The sequence below is a fragment of the Chlorocebus sabaeus genome, chromosome 21, assembly GCF_047675955.1.
Source record: "Chlorocebus sabaeus isolate Y175 chromosome 21, mChlSab1.0.hap1, whole genome shotgun sequence".
NCBI classification, from domain to species: Eukaryota; Metazoa; Chordata; class Mammalia; order Primates; family Cercopithecidae; genus Chlorocebus; species Chlorocebus sabaeus.
The window spans coordinates 13,456,155-13,479,036 of NC_132924.1; the positions used below are offsets into that span (position 1 = coordinate 13,456,155).

The 22,882-nt window shown below is 37.5% G+C and overlaps 1 protein-coding gene across 1 annotated transcript in view; it reads right to left on the reverse strand.

Moving 5' to 3' along the window:
- ABCA13 (ATP binding cassette subfamily A member 13) overlaps positions 1-22,882 on the reverse strand; it is a 502,662-nt gene that overhangs the window by 223,076 nt on the left and 256,704 nt on the right. Inside the window, exon 42 of the mRNA XM_073008854.1 lies at positions 8,663-8,768. Within this exon, the coding sequence (XP_072864955.1) occupies positions 8,663-8,768 (106 nt within the window). The remainder of the gene's footprint in view (positions 1-8,662; positions 8,769-22,882) is intronic.

Sequence of the window (22,882 nt, forward strand, 5' to 3'; positions counted from 1 at the left end):
GCAGAAATAATGAAGTAAATACTAAAGCAGAGATGAATAAAATACAAGGTTGAAAAACAATAGAGAAAAATCAATGAGGTCAATAATTTGTACTTTAAAAAGATCAACAGAATAGATAAACCTTTAGCTAGATTGACTAAGACAAAAAGAAAGAATGTTCAAATAACTGAAGTCAGAAAAGAAGGTTACTACCAATTTTACAGAAATAAAAAGATTATAACAATAGTATGAACAACGTGTACCAACATACTTAATGACCTAGATAAGATGGATAAATTCCTAAAATACACAAACTTTTAAGACTGAATCAAAAAGCAATTGAAAATCTGAGTAAACCTATTGCTAGTGAGGAGATAGAATCAATTATTAAAATATTCCCACCAAAAAATAAAACTGAAGCTAAGATGTCTTCACTGGTAAATTCTACCAAACCTATAAAGAAGAATTAGCAACAAGCCTCCTAGAACTCCTCGAAAAAATTGAAGAGGAGAACAAACTTCCTAATTCACTGTATGAGGCAATGCTAGCCTCACAGAATGAGTTATGAAGCCAAAGGAACTACCAAAATAATAATTAAAAAAAAAACTACCGACTAATATTCCATATGAATATTGATACAAAAACTCTCAACAAATACTGGCATACCAAATTCAACAGTATATTAAAATGATTATACATCATAACAAGGGAGGATTTATTCCTGAAAGGCAAGGATGAGTCAACAAACAAAAAAAGTCAGTGTAATACCACGCATTAAAAGGATAAAATTTTAAAAACCTATGGTCATTTCAACTGACACATAAAAAACTTTTACAAAATTCAGCACTTTGTTATGATAAAAACACTTAACAAACCAGAAATAAAAGGAAACTACCTAAACATAATAAAGGCCATCTATGAAAAACCCACACTCAATATTGTACTCAATATTGAAAGACTAAAAATGTTTCCACTAAGATTGGGAATATGACAAAGATGCTCACTTTCACCACTTCTAGTCAAGATAGTACTGGAAGTCCTAGCCAGCTCAATTACGCAACAAAAAGAAATAAAAGTCATCCAAATTCAAAAGGACGAAGTAAAATTATCTCTGTTTGCAGATGACATAGTCTTAGATGTATAAAACTCTAAAAAATACACACACATACACATAAACACAAAATGTTAGTACTCATAAACAAATTCACCGAAGTTTCATGATACAAAATCAATACACAAATATTAGTTGCACTTCTTCCATTAGCAATGAACAATCTGAAAAGGGAAATTAAGAAAATCATTTCATTTACAATCACATAAAAGCGAATAAAATACTGAAGAATTAACTCAACCATGAGGGCAAGCAACTTGTACTCAACACTACAAAATGTTACTGAAGAAAATGAAAAAGACACAAACAAGTGGCAGGATGTTCCACTTGTGTCTATGTTCATGGACTGGAAAACTTAATATTTTTGAGATATCAATACTATCCAATGCTATCTAAACTAATCAACACCATTCTTTAAAAGTCTCTAGTGACATTTTGGAGAAAAAGAAATATTAATCTTAAAATCCATACAGAATCCCAAGGGACCCTGAATAGCTAAAACAATATTGATAAATATGAAGAAAGTTGGAGAATTCACACTTTCTTATTTCAAAGGTTACTACAAAGCCAGGGCAATCAAAATAGTGTGGAACTGGCACGAAAACAGACATAAAGACCAATGGAATAAAACAAAGAACTCAGAAGGAAATAGTCACATATATGGTCAATTGGTTTCAACAAATGAGCCAAAACCACTCAGTGAGAAAAAGTCATTTCCATAACTGATGTGGGGAATACTGGATATCCATATGCAAGAGAATAAAAATGGACACCTACCATACACAGTATAGCAAATTAACTCAAAATAAATCAAAGACCTTAATGTAAAAGCTAAAACTATAAACTTCTTGGAAGAAAACACAGGAAAAAACTTCAGGATATTGCAATTGCCAATGATTTTTTGAGTTTACCACCACAAGCACAGGCAACAACAACAGCAAAATAGGTAAGCTAAATTCCATCAAAATTAAAAACTTCAGTACAAGAAAAAGCACAATTAATAGAGTAAAAAGGTAGCTCATGGAAAGAGAAAAAAACTGCAAATTATATTTCGAATATGAGATTAATATCCAGAAAACATAAAGAACTTCTACAACTCACCACCACAACAAAAACAAACAAAAACCAACCCCATTCAAAAATGGACAAAGGCCTTACTAGAGCATTCTCCAAAGAAGATATGCTAATGGTCAATAAGCACATGAAAAGGTGCTTAACATTACTAGTCATTAGGGAAATGCAAATCAAAACCACAATAAGATACCACTTCACACCCATTAGGATGATTATTATTTAAAAAGTGGAATAACAAACATTGGTGAAGATGTGAAGGAATTGGAGCCCTAGTTCATGGCTGCTGGGAATAGAAAATGGTGCAATCACTGTGGAAAATGATACGGTAATTTCTCAAAAAATTTAACATACCATAGGACCCAGTAATTCCATTTTTTGTTATATGCTCAAAAAAAGTAAAAGCAGGGGGCTTGAGCAGATATTTGTACACCAATTTTAATAGCAGCATTACTACAGTAGCTTAAAGATGAAAGCAATACAAATGTCCATCAACAGATAAATGGATAAATGAAACGTGATACATACATATACTGGAATATTATTCAGCCTTATAAAAGAATGAAATTCTGTCATTTGCTACAACATGGATAAACTCTGAAACTCTTACTCTAAGTGAAATAAGTCAGTCACAAAAGCGCAAATACTGTATGATACCATTTATATGAGGTAGTTAAATTTATAGCCACATGGGCTAGAATGGTGGTTTCCAGGAACTGGGAGATGGAGAAATGAGGAGTTGTTGTCTAATTGGTACAGAGTTTCAATTTGAGAGGATAAAAATGTTCTGGAGATGGAGGATGGTGATGGTTGCCCAACAACGTGAATGTGCGTAATGCCACTGAGCTGTACACTTAAATATGGTTAAAATGGTAAAATTTATATTATGTATATTTTAGCACAGTAAAAATATATCTTATATATAATACATAAATATATATTTATATAAATGTATGTACTATATATTATAAATTTATCATATATAAAAACATTTGCTAATTCATTTGATATTTTCTACTACTAATAAACGTCCTAGATGAAAAAAAAAATGTATGAGTACCGTACTTATTTTTATTTTTCTTTGTTTTTTAATTATTTTCAGTTGCTAAAATTCATATAGTGCAAATCTACGGGGGCTATAGAATCCTTCAGCTACTCGGTTTCCTCCCCTGGAGGCAAACTCCATTACCAGCATCTTTTTACCCTTCCAACGATATTTTACGTGTATGTGTTTGAATGCACTTGGTAGATTTTATTTTTTTTTAACCTGTCATAAACTATTATTTGTTTATTATTATTGTTGACAAATAAAAATTATATCTATTATGTACAACATGATGTCTTGAAATACGTATACCTTGTGAAGTGGCTAAACCAAGCTAATCAACATATGCAACACCTCACATACTTTTTTGTGGTGAGAAAACTCATCTATTCTTTTAGAGATTTTCAAGAATAAAAAACGTTATTACCTACAGTCACCATGTTGTACAATAGATCTCTTGAACTTACTTCTCCTATATAACTGAAATATTGTATCCATTTACCAACATCTCCCCACCACATCCCCTCCCAGCCCCTAGTAACCACAATTCTACTCTCTATTTCTGTGACTTCAACTTTCAAAAATTCTGCATATATGTGAGATCATGTAGCATTTGCCTTTCTGTTCCTAGCTTATTTCACTTAAAATAATGTTCTCCAGGTTCATCCATGTTGTCACAAATGACAGAATTTGCTTCTTTTTTAAGACTGAATAATAGTATTCTGTTATGTACATAGGCCATATTTTCTTTATCCATTCACCCACTGATGAACACTTAGGTTGATTCCATGTCTTGACTATTATGAATGGTGCTGCAATAAACATCAGAGTGTAGATATTTCTTTAATATACTGATTTCATTTCCTTGGATATATACCAAGTAATGGGATTCCTTGATCATATGGTGGTTTTATTTTCAATTTTTTAAAGAACTTTTTTACTATTTTCTATAATGGCTATACTTATTTACATTCCCACCAACAGTGTGGAAGAATTCCTTTTTCTTGACAACCTCCCCACCATGTGTTATCTTTTGTCTTTTTAATATTAACTATTCTAACAGATATAAGGTTATATCTCATTGTGGTTTTCATTTGCATTTCTCTGTTGACTATTAATTTAGTATTTTTTCATATATCTGTTGGCCATTTGCATGTCTTCTTTAGAGAAATGTCTCTTCTGGTTGTTTGATCATTTTTTAACTGGGTTATTTATAATGTATATAGATTTTTTTATTATTATTATACATTAAGTTCTAGAGTACATGTGCACAATGGGCAGGTTTGTTACATACATAAAATTAAAAAATTTTTTAAAAGATCAAGTGTGTCTCACAGGTCTACTCAACCAAACCAGAGGACCCCTAGGAAGCTTTGTGGTGTGGTTCCCTCTGCCATCTATGCAGAAGCCAAAAAATAGAGAAGAGGTTATTTCAAAACCACCTGGCTTTTGTCTAATGGATGAATATTACTGAAACCTAAGAACGTTTCACAAAGATTTTTGCGAAAATTGCTTCATCAGGTATAGTGACAGCACTGTCTAAAAAGACCAGGAGGAATACAAGAAGGAAAGAAGACTATAAAAGCTATGAAATAAGCCTTACATCTGGAAGATATAAAATTGTGATGATTTATGTACCTAACAGAGTCCCCAAAGACGTAAAAACAGAAGTCAACAGATGTAAAGGGAGAAATAGGCAATTCTACAATAATAATCAGAAATATCAATACCAAAATTTTATTAACAGATAAAATAATTTACAGGAATATCAACAAGAAAACAAAAGACTTGAACAATCACTACACACAAACTAAATACCAGATGTCTATAGAACACACCACCTATCACAACAGATGAACGTTCTTTTCAAGGATACATGGAACTTTCTCCAGCACAGACCATAAAACAAGCCTTAATAAATTGAAAAGAAATTATTTGTTGTTGTTGTTGTCATTGTTGTTTGAGATGGAATCTCCCTCTGTTTCCCAGGCTGGAGTGCAGTGGCACAATATAGGCTCACTGCAACCTCCGCCTCCAATGGTCAGAAGTTTGAGACCAACCTGGCCAACATGGTGAAACCCCGTCTCTGCTAAAAATATGAACCCATTCTGGTTTTCTTCAGGTCACAATAAAATTAAATTGGACTTTAATAACAAAAAGGAATTTAGAAACTCACAAATATGTGGAAATCAATACAACCTAAATAAAAAACGAAAGAAATTAAAAGAGAAGTTAAAAAATACTTTGAGATGAAAGAAAAATGAAGATACAACATATCAAAACTTACAGGATACAGCTGAAGCAATACTTAGAGAAAAATGTATAGCAGTAAATGCTTATTATTATAAAAAACAGATCTCAAATTAATAATACAAACTTCCACCTGAAGACACTGGAAAAACAGAGCAAACTAAATATAAAGTAAGCAAAAGAAGCAAAATAATAAAAATGAGAGCTGAATTTCATGAAATTGAGAAGGGAAAAATCAATAAAACCAAAAGCTGATTCTGTGAAAACATTACAAAAATTGACAACACTTCAGCTAGATTAACCTAGAAAACAGAGAAGACTCAAATTATTAGAAGTGGAAATGAAAGGTGAAACATCACTACAGACTTTTTTTTTTTTTTTTTTTAAACAGAGTCTTGCTCTCTTGTCCAGGCTAGAGTGCAGTGGCACAATCTCGGCTCACTGCAACCTCCGCCTCCCGGGTCCAAGCAATTCTCTGCCTCAGCCTTCCAAGTAAGTGAGATTACAGGCACCTGCCACCACGCTAAGCTAATTTTTTGTATTTTTAGTGGAGACGGGGTTTCAACTTGTTGGCCAGGCTGGTCTTGATCTCCTGACCTCATGATCCACCCAGCTTGGCCTCCCAAAGTGCTGGGATTACAGGCGTGAGCCACCGCACTTGGCAAACATCACTACAGACTTTAAAAAAAATAAAAGAAATTATAACTGATTACTATGAACAATTGTATGCCAACAACGTAAAACGGCATATTGACTGAAATGAAATGGACAGATTCCTGGAAAGACACAAAACACTGAAACAGATTTGAAAAAAATATAGACAATCTAATAGTCCTACATCAATTAAATAATTGAATTAATAATAATAAAAAAACCTACCCACAAAGAAAAGCCCAAGCCCAGAAGCCTTCACTGGTGAATTCTACAAAACATTTAAAGAAGAGCTAATACCAATTATTCACAAACATTTCCAGAAAATATAAGAGAAGGGATCACCTCTCAACTTATTCTGTAAGGTGAAGATAACCATGATAACAGCACCAGACAAAGACATTGCAAGAAAAGAAGATTGCAGACCAATGTCTGCTATAAAGATACAAAAATGTTCAACAAGATACTAGCACAATAAAATCCAGCAATATATGACATGACCAGGTAGAATTTATCCCAGGAATGCAATGTTGTTTTAACTACCAAAAATCAAAAATATACCATCTAAATACATACATAAACAAAAAACATAGGATCCTCTCAATAGATGCAGAGAAAGCATTTGGCAATATCCAACACTTTTCATGATTAAAAGCACTCCACAATTAGGAATAGACAGAAACTTCTTCAACTTCATAAAGGGCATTTATGAAAACCTAGTTACCATTCCACTTAACTCACACAATTCCATAATTAGAAATTCTTCCAACTCTAGAAATAAAATCTGTCCAATTTTAATAATGGACAAAAAAATCTGAATATGGATTTCTCCAAAGAAAATATACAAATGGCCATGAAGCCTATGAAAAGATATTCAACATCATTAGCCATCAGTGAAATGTAAATAAAATCCACAATGAGATACACACTAAGGCGTGTGTCACATCCACTAAGGTGTCTATAATCAAAACAGCAGATAATAACAAAGGTTGGGAGAATGTGGAGAAATTAGAACCTTCATATACTAATGGTTGGAATGTAAGATGTGATCACTTTAGATGATAGGGTAGCAGTTTCATTGATTGAAATTTCATTTCAATCACAAATGATTGAAACATAATTCAGCAATTTCACTCCTAGGTATATGTGTAAGAGAAAACATATCCACAAAAAATGTGTATATGAATGTTTGTAATAGTATATTTGCAATAGCAAAAAACTGGAAATAACCCCAAATGCCCATCAACTTGTGAATGGACAAACAAAAATGTGATATATTTATACAATGAAATATTTGGTAATCAAAACAAATTGAGTACTGGCATACTGTAACATGGATGAACCTCAAAAACATTGTGCTGAGTGAAAGAAGCTAGTCACAGAGGGCCACACATACTACAATTCCATGTGTATAAATTGTCCAAAATAGGCACATCTATTAGAGATTGAAAGTACATTAGGGGTTGCGTATGGCTGAAGAAATGGGGATTTTTGAGGAGTGATTGCTAAGTGACACCAGTTTTCAGAGTAATGAAAATAGTCTAAGGTTGATTGTGGTGACGAATGCAGAACTCTGAAGAAAGCAAAAGCCACTGAATGGTCCTGTTTAAATGAGTGAATTGTGTTATGTGAATTATATCTCAATAAAACTGTGGGAAATAAAAAGATACGCTTAACATAATCATTAGGAGAATGCAAATTAAAACCACAATGAGAAACTACTACACATCTATTTTAATGGCTAAATTGTATGTTTTTCAAATCTGATACTACTAAGAGCTAAAGAGGAAGTACAGCAACAGCAATTCCTACAGTTGTCAGGAGGATGCAATTTGGGAAACATCATAAAAGGTTATAACATATTTAATTCTAGTTATTTATTCATGAGTTCATGTGCCTGGCGGACTGAAATCTCTGAAGGAAGGCCTTAGATTTATTACCCTCCACATCCCTAGAGCTCAGCTCAGCGATCCTTGCTGAGTTGCTGCTAATAAATATGCCAGGAATTGGATTGAACTGGAGCTTCAGTCACACACCTAGACACCAAATCCAGATTCTGTTCAATCATTAAAGCCTATAAAGGAGGCTGCATACAAATGCTGAAGCCATGATTTGGTCCCAAATGGACAGAGGTTGCATGAAGGCAAAGCCCACATCCGGGGCTTTGTTAAGCCGTGCAAATCCATTACCAGAAGGGTGCCTGCACATAAGAGGCACACCACGCAGGTAGGCCAGATCAGTTTGTGATGAAAGTAAAAGAAGATGAATGGTGGTCATTACTCTAACTGTATACATTGAGAAATTTTTTATATACTAAGTCAAGTCCTGAAGAAAAGATAAATGTGTCCCATAAACACACAGTTGTTTTTTTTCAAGCCAAGATAAAACTCAAAGTTTTTTGCCTCTGACCTGTATTTACTTGCCCCCTCACTATACACTCACATCTCCTCACTAACTTCAGAACCTTGCTATTCAACTTTTAAAACAAGGGATGTTGAATAAGGCTGGTGTCATTGTTCTTCCAGCAGAAATGCAGGAAGCCATTCTGTACTTACAGTAGCCAGGGAGATGTCCTGCAGGCCTGTGGTTCTGCAGCTCTGACTCAGTCCCCAGGGCAACGTGAGATTTCTTGTTGGAATCTTGCAAAAGCATCAAAAATACCTTTTGGGGGGGAAAAAAAAAAGGCCATGTATTATTTTATGTTTCTATACATATTGCATTTCTTTTCTACTGCCTCAATTGCCTAATCTATTGTGACAACATACGCCAAACACAGCTCATATGTTTCACTTAGTCGTCCATTTAATTGGCATAACTCTAAGACTACCTAGCTCTCAGCAAAACAGGCTACCCATAGAATGCGAAGATGAATGAAACTTGGCTGTGAACTCCCAGACCCTCACTAGCTAGTGGAGGCTGGTCAAATGCATAGGCAGTGAGTGGTAGGCAGGGAGGGGACAGATAATAACACAGTGTATCCGATTCAACTTAAGTTTGTGACTCACTGTACCAGCATCTTAGGAATTCAGAGGTGAATCAGACAATAAAATTGCAGTGCTCAGTTTACTGACAGTAGATGGGATCTCATGCATAAAATTGCCCATTAAATGTGTGCTTTCCATGGGCTATGACATATGATGTCACTAAGGTAGTTAATTAAATAACTTGCTTGAAGTCACTTCTTGGTTAGTAGTGGAGGCAGAAGTCTAACCTCAATTTATTCAAAGCCAAAGACTATGACTAAAGTAGCAAAATTAAGATGAGAAAGCAGAAGTGTGAGCCGACACAAAGGGAAATGAGGTGGGTTGGAGACATCAAGGCCCTTGAGCTGCACCTGGATCGCTGGCAGGGATTTATGGAGTGATGGAAAGAGAATCTCTAAAATAAACACTGGGCAATGCACAAGAAGCATAAAAGTCAAGGAGACATAGCCTTGCAGCAGCACAGTCTTAACTGCTGGAGCTCCACTCTTGGCAAGATGTGGACCAGCTCTGTGTCTGCAGGCATAGGACTGCACCACCTAGAGTGTTGGCTGCCTTAATAAAACAGAGATGATGATCACAGTATCTAACGTTGAGTAGATGATGGCTGTAAAGTGCCAGGCATAGACTCTGGAAGCATGCAGTAACTCTTCTGTTATTCATGTGGTTAGGCAAGGTTTCCTGAACATCCTCTGTGGGCCATGCACCAAGTTAGGCACTGTGCATTGCCACTCTCTCCCTTGGCATCATGTGCAGGAGCTTCCATCACCCCTTTCTCTGCACATATCCATAGAGATATTGGTCCCTGGCCCTGGCCCCTCTCCAAGTGACTCCTGCTGGGCCAGTGTCACTGTCCATCCAGCTGGTACCTCCCACCCAATGCACTGGGTAGTGAAGTCCAATACCTGCATACACAGATATCAGCCCACACTGAGCACCCTGCCTCACTTCTGATTTCTCTACACAACCTCACCATTCTGATTCCTCTAAATAAGCAAAAAGGCATTGACTGTCTCTAGATGTTCCTGAGGAGCTCCCAACCACCGGGAAAGATGGGTGAAGGCACCAGAAAGAAGAAGCCATGAGCAAGCAAGCCTTCAGGAGAGGTATGCAATATTTCTGCATGTGGTTAATTAGCAAAATCCTACTGAGCAAAATCTGCAAGCATAGCACTAGCGAAAGGTCAGATGCAGCTACCTTCATGTGAAAGATAACCCTTTGCTGATTCCCAGTAAGACTCCAAGGAAAAACTGCAAACCTCACTACTATTGCAAATAATAATGTGAAGAATAATGATAAATAACATTTCTGAGTGTGCGTCAGCCATGTGACCTTGGACAAATTATTTTACCCCTCTATAACTTAGTTTCCTCACATGATAAATGGTAATAAATAAGACATATTATAGGATTGTTGCAAGCAGTAAATGCATTTATGTATAAAGTTATAAAAACGATGCCTGGCATGTAGCATGCTGGCAATGTCTGGTCTTAACAGTAGCTAGATAAGGATGAGTAAGTGTAGTAGGGTGTATGTGCTATGTTTCATCATGTAATTCTCAGATCAATCTGATGAGACAGGTACTATTATCCTCGCTTAAGATGAGGGCATTGAGGCTTACTGCAGTAAGTCTTCACCTAGTGCATTTATACGGAATGAAATAGGAAACAATAGAAATAGTGAAAATCAAGACTTATTCATTGACTAAAGATTTTCCTTTACATCATATTCTAAATAGAATTTTCATTTAATGGTCACGTTTAACTATGATTATATGAAGCATACCTTGATAACTAAGGCATTATTGATAACAGTATTCATCTGTCCTTTTTAAATTTTCCTTTTCTAACTCCTCTCATAAAAGGCCATAGTTGCATGTGGTGGGGTGGAGGGTGTGTGGGTGTGTGTGTGAGTGGGTGTGTGCAAACATGTGTGAATCTGTACGCACATGTTTGAATGCACACGTGTGTGTGTGTGTGTGTTGGAGGAGGAAACAGAATAAGGACAGAGTTTTTGCCCTCAGTGATCTCACAGATCAGCAGGAAATACAATCAATTATGGTACGGCACTAAGTATCTGGGTACAATGTGTCTGAAAATTCTGGAACGTTGCCTGTGAATAGTGAAAGGCAAGCCTAAGACAATCAGAATTTTATGAGTGCCAAGCTTAACTGCAGGCACACCATCCAGGAGGTTCTGAGAATTTGACAAAATGTCAAAGTAGCCCCGTTAACAGAGAGGGCCAATAAAGGTTACTCTTTTCAAAAGCAATATGACATTGATCACTGTAATCAAAGATTTGGAGTCTTGATGGTAGACTTTGCTTTTGTTATTTTGCACTATAATTCTCACGCTGAATCACACAGTTAGACAACAATTGTAAAACTGTCCTTGGCAAGTATTTCAGGTAACCCTAGCATCCAGAATAGAACATTACCTAGGGATTTAATGAAAGAAAACTTATAAGAAGGCTCCTAACATTTCACTGACTTCTGAACATAGTATTTCCACATTGTATCATTTTACAGTAAGTCCTCACTCAGCATCATCAGTAAGTTACTGGTCACAAGGGCAACTTTAAGCAAAAGGACATACAGCAGGTCCTTAAACAATGTCATCTCATTCAATGCCATTTTGCTACAGCGTTGATGAGGGGAAAAAAATTGTTTTGCTTAAATTTTTAGTTTCCAGGAACCCATCAACAATGTTAACTGAGGTCTCACTGCATTCCTTCTTATCTGATACATACTTTCCAGCAATATTTAAATCAATATTTCTACTGAAAGGCGTTCTTCAGGTTTTTTAAAGTAATTCAAATAAAGAAAGTTAAACTCTGTTTCATCTCAATAATTACGAGGAGATGCAAAATACTGCAAAAATATTCTCACTGAGATTATAAAAGTCCTGGTCAAAACATATAAATGATCCTCCAAAAGAGATAGAAATAAAGGTTAAGCAATTGCACAGGAAGTTATCTGAATGCAGGCTAAACATCTATGTCCTGGAAACACATTCCAGTTCAAGAAGAATGCTGCGTTTGTGCATTTAGTATGGAATGACATTATTTATACATACATCTTCCTCCTCTTTTGGTGGTATTTTCCATCATTGTAACTGAACATAGGCCATAGGCCAATTCAAATGGACCAAATAAGACCTACACCTTCCAACTTTCATACAAAATAAGTAGAATATTGTTTTCAATCTTATCTAATGTTTTGAATTTCACTGAAATTACAAGCTTCTCAAGTCAAAGGACAATCAAGTTGGTCAAACTACTCATTAATTTTTAGGTAAATTCATCACACAAAGTAAATAAGAATAAAATAAGAAATGATGAAATTAAGTCTCAAGGACACTAACTAGCATGAAAGTAATTTAAAATGCAACAAAAATATGGCTTTAAAAGCAATGCCTATAGCATATCTACTCTTTCTTTTCAAGGGACAGTAAATTCAAAAGTTTTGGGATTCTTCATTTGAGGATCTATGTCTCCATAATTTAAAAGAGTTTTGAGGTCTAGGCATTTATGACAGCCCAGTGTCATCTCTACGCTGATTGTGCTATCAATCCCTCAGCCATGAATCCTATGCCCCATTCTTTTGGGTTCTCTGTTTAAAGGGTATTGTCAAGCAGCCTGAGACCCCAGATATGATCTACACTTAAAGTGTCAATTTGATGGATTGTGTCCTGGAGATGGTCAGTGCAAGGTACTTTTTTGCTTAGATGCTAGAGAAATTTATGAAGCTGACCAAATTTTTGTAAGACAAGGACAATGGAACCCAGCTGAGTGATGACTTGAGCAGAGGAAGAATTTCCAAACTTGACCTACATGTAACATAAGATGTACTCTTTCCGTTTCCCCAAAGCAATTGTTTTTTAAAGAAGCAGAAGATGAAAACACATGGACAACTTAGATGATAAGAAACACTAGAGGTACTAGCAATTACTCTCTAAATATGGGATCTTGGGCAGGGCTGTCCCCTGACACGCTAACACGATGCATGCAGCAAGATTTGTTATTTTACAGGAGCTTGTATGATTTCCTATCACTGCTGTAACAAATTACCACAAATGTGGTGGCTTAAGACAATGTATTTAGTATCTTACAGTTCTGGGGGTCAGAAGCCTGATATAGGCCTTATTGGGCTAAAATCAGGAGAGAATACACTCCCTGGACTTTCCCAGCTTCTAGTGGCTGTCAATATTGTTTGGCCAATGGCCCCAGCCTCCATCTTTAAAGTTCATCTCTCCAACTGCTGCCTCATCATAACATCACTTTCTTCCTCTCTGACCTTCTTCAAACCCCCTTAGATGTATCCTTTTGATTACAGCAAGTCCACCCAGATAATTTGGGGTATCTCCTGCCACAGTCCCATATGGGTAACATTTACAGGCTTCAGTGATAAGGACGTAGACATCGCTGGGGGACCATTATCTAGCCTATCCTAGAACTATCACACCGTCATATCACAGCCTTGAAACAAGGGCTGTTGATTTGAGGTGTCCCTGGAGACTACAGAACAGTAGAAGTTGGAAAGTAGTGTAGAAAATTTTGGAGTCCAACACAAAATGAAAAAAAATCCAGTTTCTGATTTTTGGTCAACTCATTATCTTTTTGGTCTCTTAGTTTCTCAGTTTGCTTATTCGTACAAGGGGAAGATTAAAAGACGTAAGTTATAAAAGGTCAATTATAATTCACACTCAGGCTCTGTGACATCCTACAAGACCTTGTTATAAACAGAATGCAAAGAATGGGTCACAGCACTCCAGTGGAAGGACTGATAGCACAGTCAGTGTTTACAAGACACCAGGCTGTCTGCATAAATGCTTAGACCCTGAGGCTGCTCTAAGTTAAGAGGACCTTAGCCCCCAAATGAAGAATCCTCAAAATATTGAATGTATTGTTCTTTAGGAAAAAAAAGAAAAAGAAAACAACAACAACAACAAACAGGATGTCACATAAAAGAAAAAGGGAACAGGTTCTCAAAAATTACCTGTTTCCTTCTCTTCCTTCTTCCCTCTTTCTTCCTTCTTTCCTTTCCTTTTTTTTTTTTTTTTTTTGTAAGGAAGACACCAGTTTAAGGTTTGGGGCCAACACAAAGTGGCAACTGGAGTGGGGCAGGTTCCCACAAGAGGGCATGTGACCAGAGCAGCAAAGCAAAGTGGAGACCTTGGAAGATGAGTTGCACATAGGAGGACTGAGGGAAAAGGTAGCATAGGAATGAGTAAGTCGAGTTTCTTGGTATCAGAGAAGGGCGGTACCAGTAAGGCAAGAGGAAACACTAAATGAATGCTACATAATTGGATTGGAATTAGAGATGCCATGTGGAGCTGAACTCCTAGTTTTCTATTTATGGGCAGAAAGAGACGCAAAAATAGAAGTGGATCTTTTACTTTATTCATGAGGAAACCTCAGAGCAGCAACACCCCAGCCACCATGAGTATATTGAGCAGCCAGGATTTCTTGGAGAAATGGCTGATTCTAGAGCCAGGCCTGGGAAAGAATGGTAATCTTAGAACATCTTGTTTTGTCAGGAAGCAGGAAAATGCTCAAAGAGTAGGAGGCATGAGTTAAAAGGCACAAAAACCAGCGTGAAGGACCTCCCACTGGCTCAACTTGGTATGACATGAGCCTCAAACTAAATAATGACTCTACTGAATTGCAACTCATTGAGTAGAATAGGATGCTATGAGTGGCTCCTGATATAAATAGGTCAATGGAGTAAAGAGAGAGTTCTTTCTTACTGGACAATGCCAACTAAAACACACAGAAGGAATGACAGAATTAGAAAAATTACCACTTGGCAAGTGCCATAGTAATAATTTTTAATTCTGGCAATGAACATTAGAAGATGCTGAAATAGGTGAGTGAGAAAAGTGGAATTTAGAGAGTCTCAAAATTTATCCTCAAGAAAAAAAAGAGAGAGAGAAAAGGAAATTAACTTAAGAGCGAGAAAGTGTGGCAGACACCACTTTCTACTTTACCTGGGATAAAATATCACCCACTAGCCATGGTGCAGATCAGCCTTGTGCAGCAGGCAGCTAGGAGCAGTAGGACACAGCATCACCCCTGGAGTTAAAAATGCATAACCTGACCAATCACAGCAAAATATGCAGCTAAAAATGCATAACCTGACCAATCACAGCAAAATAGGGCAAACTCACATTGAGGCTCATTGTGCAAAATACGTGCTCTGGACTCTTCAAAAATAGTGAGGTCATGAAAGTCAAGGAAACTGAGGAATCCTTGTAGATTGACAGTGACTAAACAGGCATGCAACTGAGTGCAGCTCATGATCCTGGACTGGATCTTTTTGCTCTTAGGGACATGAGGGGCACAACTGAAACTTAAATGGGCAAAGATTGTACAGGAATTCTTTTTTCTTAAAAATCGTTCTTAAAAAAAAGTCAAAAAACAAAAAGATCAAGCCCTACATCTGAGGCCCAGGCTTGACCTCAATGTTGCGTAAGATGCAGCAGCCAAGTTCATGCACCTGAGGAACTAGCATCCAGAACCTCCTTGGCAAAGGTACAAAGGGAACCCACTAATCCGTATTTAGCAAGCTGGAAGGAAAGAAACTTCCCATCTCAGGCAGGCTCACCAACCTTTCTAAAACATTACTAAAAACTTCAAAATTATTTTAAAAAATATACTGCAAAAATTTGCTCTGTTTGCATTATGCCAGAAAGTTTTGACTTGGCTTCAGAGATTGCTGCAAATATATTCCATAGGCAAAGCTAAGTCTTCTAGCTCTCTATGGTCCCATCCCACACAAAGTAAACGTTGTAACTTACCAGTATTGTCCTTAGGTCCAAGCATTGGAGTAGAAAGTACAGATGCCTTAATGAAACTGGTGACTATCGTGATTCCATTTTAAATCTTAATTTCACTAGCTTGTAGGTAAAGTTTTGGAGATAATAATTTATAGTTAAGTGTATTGCAGTTTAGAAATAAAATATGCTTTTTAGCTGAAGAGCTAAACTGGAGAGTTAATTGACAGGTGCTCCTCACTCCTGTTAAGTCATCAGGCAAAATGCAGATGAAGGAAGAGAAAAGCAGCCTCAGTGCTACAACAGCCATGCTAACTCTGGATCAATAACAGACATAAGAAAGGAAAGTCAATGCTCGCCAAGTGTGAAGAGACAAAATTGGTTGAGATAGACATTTTATAGCCTCTACCAAACAAAAGAAGGTTCTCCAAAAGCCCCAATCTTTTTCCAATTTAAGATACCTTTCTCAAACAGCTCTAAATATACTGTTTATATTTTGTTAGATCTCATATACATTGTATATATTCCAGATTCTTTGCCCATGGTTGCCCTTAGATAATTTCTTTCTTAGCATCTGTGTGTGAGAGAGATGTGGAAAAAGAGAGATATGTAAAATCTAGTAAATCAATATTTACTTAAGACCTATTATGTGCAAAGCGTATACTAAACGTAGAAAGTAGAAATTACTGTAAGCAATTGAAGAAACACGTACTACATCTCCAAAGTAATTGAACAACTTGTTCTGTTGCTCCTCCCTGACTTACGAGGAGTTCTTGCTGTTCTGAGGGTGACTAATAGCAAGAACATGAATCCTGAATTTAAAAAATTGCAGAGGCAGGTTACATGGAAGAATTATTCTTTTCAGAAGGTGATGGGGATGAAACTCCTCTGTACTTTGATTGGAGTGGTGGTTCTACAACTCTATACATTTGTCAAACTTGTAGTGGATTTTACTGTAGGAATTTTACATATGAAGTACATAAATATATATTTTTTAAGAAAAGAAGGCAAAGAGGAGAAAGGCTGAGATATTTCTGAAAGGAAGATGAATGGGTCAAGTACAAATATAAATATTTTGCAAAAGAAGGGTGACTATTAAACAGAAATAGACATGTTTAAGGAATATAGCATAATATGGTTTGGATCTGTGTCACCACTCAAATCTCATGTCAAATCGCAATCCCCAATGTCCAAGGTAGGGCCTGGTAGGAGGTGACTGGATCATGGGGGTGGAGTTTTCGTGAATGGTTTAGCCCCATCCCCCTTTGGTAGTGTATAGCGAATGAGTGAGTTCTTGTGAGATCTGGTTGTTTAAAAGTGCGTGACACCTCTCCACTCTCTCGGTCCTGCTCCTGCCATGTAAGATGCCTGCTCCCTCTTTGCCTTCCACCTTCCATCCCCAGAAGCAGATGCTGCTATGCTTCCTGTACAGCCTGCAGAACCTTAAGCCGATTAAACCTCTTTTCTTTATAAATTACCCAGTCTCAGGTATTTCTTTACAGCAATGTGAGAATGGACCAATACATAGCATAAAAAGAATTTTTAGAAGTTATTCTATAATGCAAGGTACACTGTAACATTAAAATATAGACAGATTAAAATACAACAATGTCTAATCTGAAAATACACCACTGCACATGTGTTTTGGATATAAATAGTAGAAAAATATTGATCAGTCCTCACATTTATGTCACAATCTAGCAATATGTAACCTGCACTCAGTGTTAATTATATGATTTGACCTAAACAAAAACTGTGTGTGGAAGATAGGGAAGATAAACCTACTGTAGGGATGAGGAAAATGAAGTTAACAAAGAGTTCTTAAAACTCAACAATAAGAAAACAAGCAGCCCAGTTTTTAAACAGTGGGCCAGAGGCCTAAACAGACACCTCACTAAAGAGTATATTCAAATGGCAAGTAAGAATATGAAAAGTTGCTCCGCATCATATGTCATCAGGAAAATGCAAATTAAAGCAGCAGTGAGATACCTCTACACACCTATTAGAATGGCAATAATCCAGAACCCTAACAGCACCAAATGTTGGCAAGAATATGGAACAACAGAAGCTCCCATTCATCGCTGGTGGAAACGCAAAATGGTGCAGGTACTTCGGATGACAGTTTGGCAGTTTCTTACAAAACTAAAGACACTCTTACCGTATGATAGAGCAATTGCAGTCTTAGGTATTTACCCAAGTAAGTTGAAAACTTATGTCCACACAAAAATCTGCACACAGATATTTATAGCAGTTTTGTTCGTGATTGCTAAAACTTGGAAGCAACCAAGATGTCTTTCAGTAGGTAAAGAGATAAATAAACTATGCTACATTCAGCCACTGGAATATTATTCAGTGGTACAATGAAATAAGCTATCAAGCCATTAAAAGACACAGAGAAAATTTAAATCCATGTTACTAAGATAAATAAACCAAATTGAAAAGGCTACAAGGGTTGGGTGATTCCCAACTCTGCAACATTCTGGAAAAGGTAAAACTACAATGACAGTAAAAAGATCAGTGGCTGGGGCTGGGGGCAGGAAGGAATGACTGGGCAGAGCGCAAGAGATTTTTAGGGCAGTGAAACTGTTCCATATCATACTATAATGGCAGATCCATGGAATTATACATTCCTCCAAACCCACAGAACGTACAACAGCAAGAGTGAAGCCCAGTGGGCTGGATGGTGATGTGTCCATGTCGGTTCATCAATTGTAACACATGAGCCATTCTGCAGGGATGTTGATAGTGGAGGAGGCTGGGGGCAAGGGAGGTAGAGGGACACAGAATGCACAATTTGTGCATTCTGCTCAATTTTGCTGAGAATCTAAAACTGCTCTTTAAAAAGTTTTTGAAATTAAAATAAATGTGGTCCAGCCTAAGTGATTTGTTCAGATTGCCCCTGACAGGAAGTGATGAAACATAAATGCAAGTGTCAATGTTCTTGTCCTGACTCCCAGACCCTTCCCATGGCAACCATAAGTTGAAGAAGATATGGGGCAGCAGGCCAGTTAGGAAATCCTAAATGTGACTAGAAGGCACTGGGTTTCTTTTGAAATGATGAAAAGGTTGAGGCATATGAAAAAAAAAAGCACCTAGGACACAAATGCGTGACATCATTTTGGGACTCTGTCATTTGACCCCGTCACAGATCTTGAGGGTTATCCCCGTGAACCCAGTAATCGCACTTCTGGGAATCAGTCTATGCAGAAGCTGGAGGACCCTGTTCTTCCATCTTGTATGGTCTCAACGGCAAAATCAAAACTCTGGAAACAACCAAAGCACCTTAAAGCAGGGAGGAGAGGAACTACATAAGGATACATTTTTATAAAAGAAATTATGTCACCATGAACATCATGACTATAGGAAAAATAAAAGCTGTTCAAGATAAATATTGTGAAATGGGTAACTCCTGTTTTTTTTTTTTTTTTTTTTTTAAAGTGTATGCAGTGAGATTTCAAGACTGGTTTAGAATTCGGGGCATGGAAGGACTGAAGTACAGCAAGCTCTTAACAGGCCTGAGCTCTGTAGAGAGGAGAGTGGGGAAGGGGCAGACATCAGAAGAAGAAGCATGGACATGGATCTGGGGGAGGTGGGAGGCTGGGCCTGAGGCTGGGGGGTGAGGAAGCAAAAGGAGCAGCCTCTAAACCCCAACACACCCAGGTTGCAGCTCCAGCTTTGTCCTCTGTGAGTGCCTGCAGGAGGCTTTCCTTGGTCCCGGGGCACTCCCCGGCTGGGGCTCCTCCCAGGGCATCTCATGCAAGTCCCTATCAAGCGGAACGAATGTCATCTGTCTGTGTGTCACGCGCTGCACTAGAAGTTTCTTCCCTTCAACCCTATGTTGTGGTTCCTTCCATGATTCCCAACCTACAGGTAAGGGTGCCAAGGTAGGGGAGTCGTTCTGCAGTGAGAGAGCACTGTGCATGATCAAGAATGCAGAGCACTCCCCACGGTCCTACAGGCTCTGTCCAGGCCCAGCTCTCTTAGCACCCCAGAGGGTGCAGGAGGAAACATGGAAATCTCAGTTTCTATTCCTAGGTGGAACCTATCAGACATAAAGAATTCCTTATATTTAAGACTGGTAGGAGCAACGGTGGCCTCTGTGGCCACAGTGACAGTTCTTTAAGTTTCAACAGGTTGCAGCTTTGTAGAGGCCTAAGTAGATTTTTACATTGATTTATCAGTTTTTACTAAAATAATACTTATAAAGGAGATAGTGGCTTTAAAAGATTCACGAGTAACACAAGCACAGCAAACACGAAACAGCACAGCTGACACCTTCTTATTTCTGTGGGCTCTTCATTTTAGTCTCAGATGGGACCAAGAACTCAGACAGACCTAAAAATTAGGGAGGAAAGCAGGATGTAGGCAGGAAGGAGGAAGGGAAGCAAAAAGAGAGAGGTAGGGAAGGAAGGCAGGAAAGAAGGGAATTACTAAGAAGAATACTGAAGAATCTTATTTACATGTGCTATGGTTATGAATAAGCCTCTCCCTAAATGTACGTTTTACCGTGAGATATTATTGATTGGTCATATATGCCACAATAATTAACAAAACATTTTAAAGCTAAGCATCTACCCAGGACATAAAGGCTCTCCTCACCAGTTGTTTTTTTTTTTTTTTTTTTCTGTGATGTTTAAATTCATAAAATATTCAAGCAAAATGTTCCACAAAATTTCACTCTTCTTAATAATAAAATTAAGAGTATTACCAAGGTTTTCTCTTTTATTAGCAACAAGCAAACTGCCACTTATGTAAAGGGAACACCCACTCTTCCTGTCGCATGTGTTTAATTGTAAATCAGTAAATATATTGGAGGTGAACACTCATTATTTCACTGATAAGCGTGCTTGGTCCACATTCCCACAGGGTCTTCCTCCCTGACCTGAGAGTCCAGTGAGCTTATGAATGTGTTCAATTTATCTGTACAAGATGCCATACAACTAGTAAACAACCGGATTAACCTGGTGAATGATTAGAGGGACAGACATGAACATAACAAGTCTGGACTTTTTTGACAATTTCTCTTTATAATCCAAAAAATATTATTTTATTTTTCTTTTCCAAGGGACCCAGGATGGCAAAACCACCCCTGGAAGCAGCATGTCCTTCTGTCTGTAGGGAAACTGACTCATGCCAGCTGACAGCTCTCAACTATTCAAACGATTAGCCTCCAATATAATATTTGGACTTGTTATTCACATTTAAGAAGACAGTGACAACTGCGCTGCCTGACATAGCTGCATTCAAGTACGGTGCTTTAATTAGCGGCAGGTCTGTAAACCTACATCTGACTCATGCAATCTGGGGAAAAGAGGCTTAGGAAATTCCCTTTTGTTCTACATTGGCCCAGGGAAGACTGCTGTCTCCCAAAAATTCCTGGAGGAAAGGTACCTTTTGGGGGTATAGATGTTATTTAATTCTGTGGTCACTCCAAAGCTACGGCAGCAACGTCTCATGCAATCCCACTATAAGTGAGAAAAGCCATTACCATTTTGACAGATTTGTTCCAGGAATTTAACCTTTATTGTTACCCCTTGGGAAACCATGCAAACTGTTCAGATTTTTCCATTTTAAAGATCAAAAACCTGGTGCCAGGTGCAGTGGCACACACCTATAGTCTCAGCTACTTGGGAGACTAAGGTGGGAGGATCTCTTGAACCCAGGAGTTCCAGACCAGCCTGAGCAACACAATGAAACCCAGAACATACATATATGTTTTATTAAATATGTGTATTATTATATGTAATATATGTATATGTATGTATATTATATGTATATTATGTGTAATATATGTATTATTTTATTACATAATAAAATATTATTTATTTCATATTAAAAATATAGCTGGATGAGTCTTTGGAAAGGTCTAGCACATCATTCACTTAGAAAACATTTATTAAACAACCACGAGTGCCAGCAACTGTCCTGGGCACTGCTGGTACAGAGGTGGGCAGAAAAGACACAAGCACTCACAGGTCTCAGCTTCCATGGGAGAGACAAGAGATGCATGCATAACAAGTTGGGAGAATTGTCGTGAAGAAAAGCTTCAGAGTGCAGTGAGGGCGGGTGGGGGGAACACGGAACAGAATTGATGCTGAGGAATCTGGGAATCCGCTGCAAAGACGCCGTTCATGTCGAGACTTGAAGAATGAAAATAGGAGACAGCCAGACAAGAAAAGATGCAGTGATCACATCCTTTGGCTTTAGAAAACAGCTCATATTCATCATGTGTGTTTATTAGGCTGCTTTTTGTTTGTCTCTTGCACTCTAACTTGCTCTATTAAAACACAGTGGGAATTGATGGACTCCAGTCCTGATGATGCATGGAATACAGAACATCAAACACAAAGGCATGGGCTCATTTAGAGAACTTGGCTAACTATCAGAAACCCTAGGTCTAAGCAGAGCTCACCATTTATGATCTTTGTGATTTGAGGTAAAGAAGTTAGCCTATGTGAGCCTCAGCTAAGTCAACCTTAAAACAGGGATAATAAGTTACAGAGTTTTTGAGGAACCAAATACATTCTACGTATAAAAGCATTTTGTAATTTTTTTTTAATGTTTCACAATCTTTTATGACTATTTATTCCAGGCAAAACTTGTGATGGGGGCTATCTACTTGGGACCACACTGATTTATCACACAAAAGATTGCCTTTCCTCCTGCATCACTAACCCAAGGAATCAATTCCAAAACACAACTGAATGTTCAGACTTTGACTTTTGCAGATTTTTAAAAATTTTAACTTGCAACACTTGATTTTTTAAAAATCTGCAACATTTTCTATAAATAATAGTAATGCAAAATTAAGGCTCAAATACTAACCACACAGAGAGCCAACTTCAAGAACCCCAAACAAGGCTTGCCTTATGTTGGGTCACACAACACAACAACGTCCTCCTGGAGGAAATGCCTATTTCTGCCTGTCGTTAAGTGTACTCTATGAAGAACCTACATGGAGTAGTCTCATCCACCTCAGATCCAGGTAGAGAAACGTGGGACCTGGGGGATGGGAGCTCAC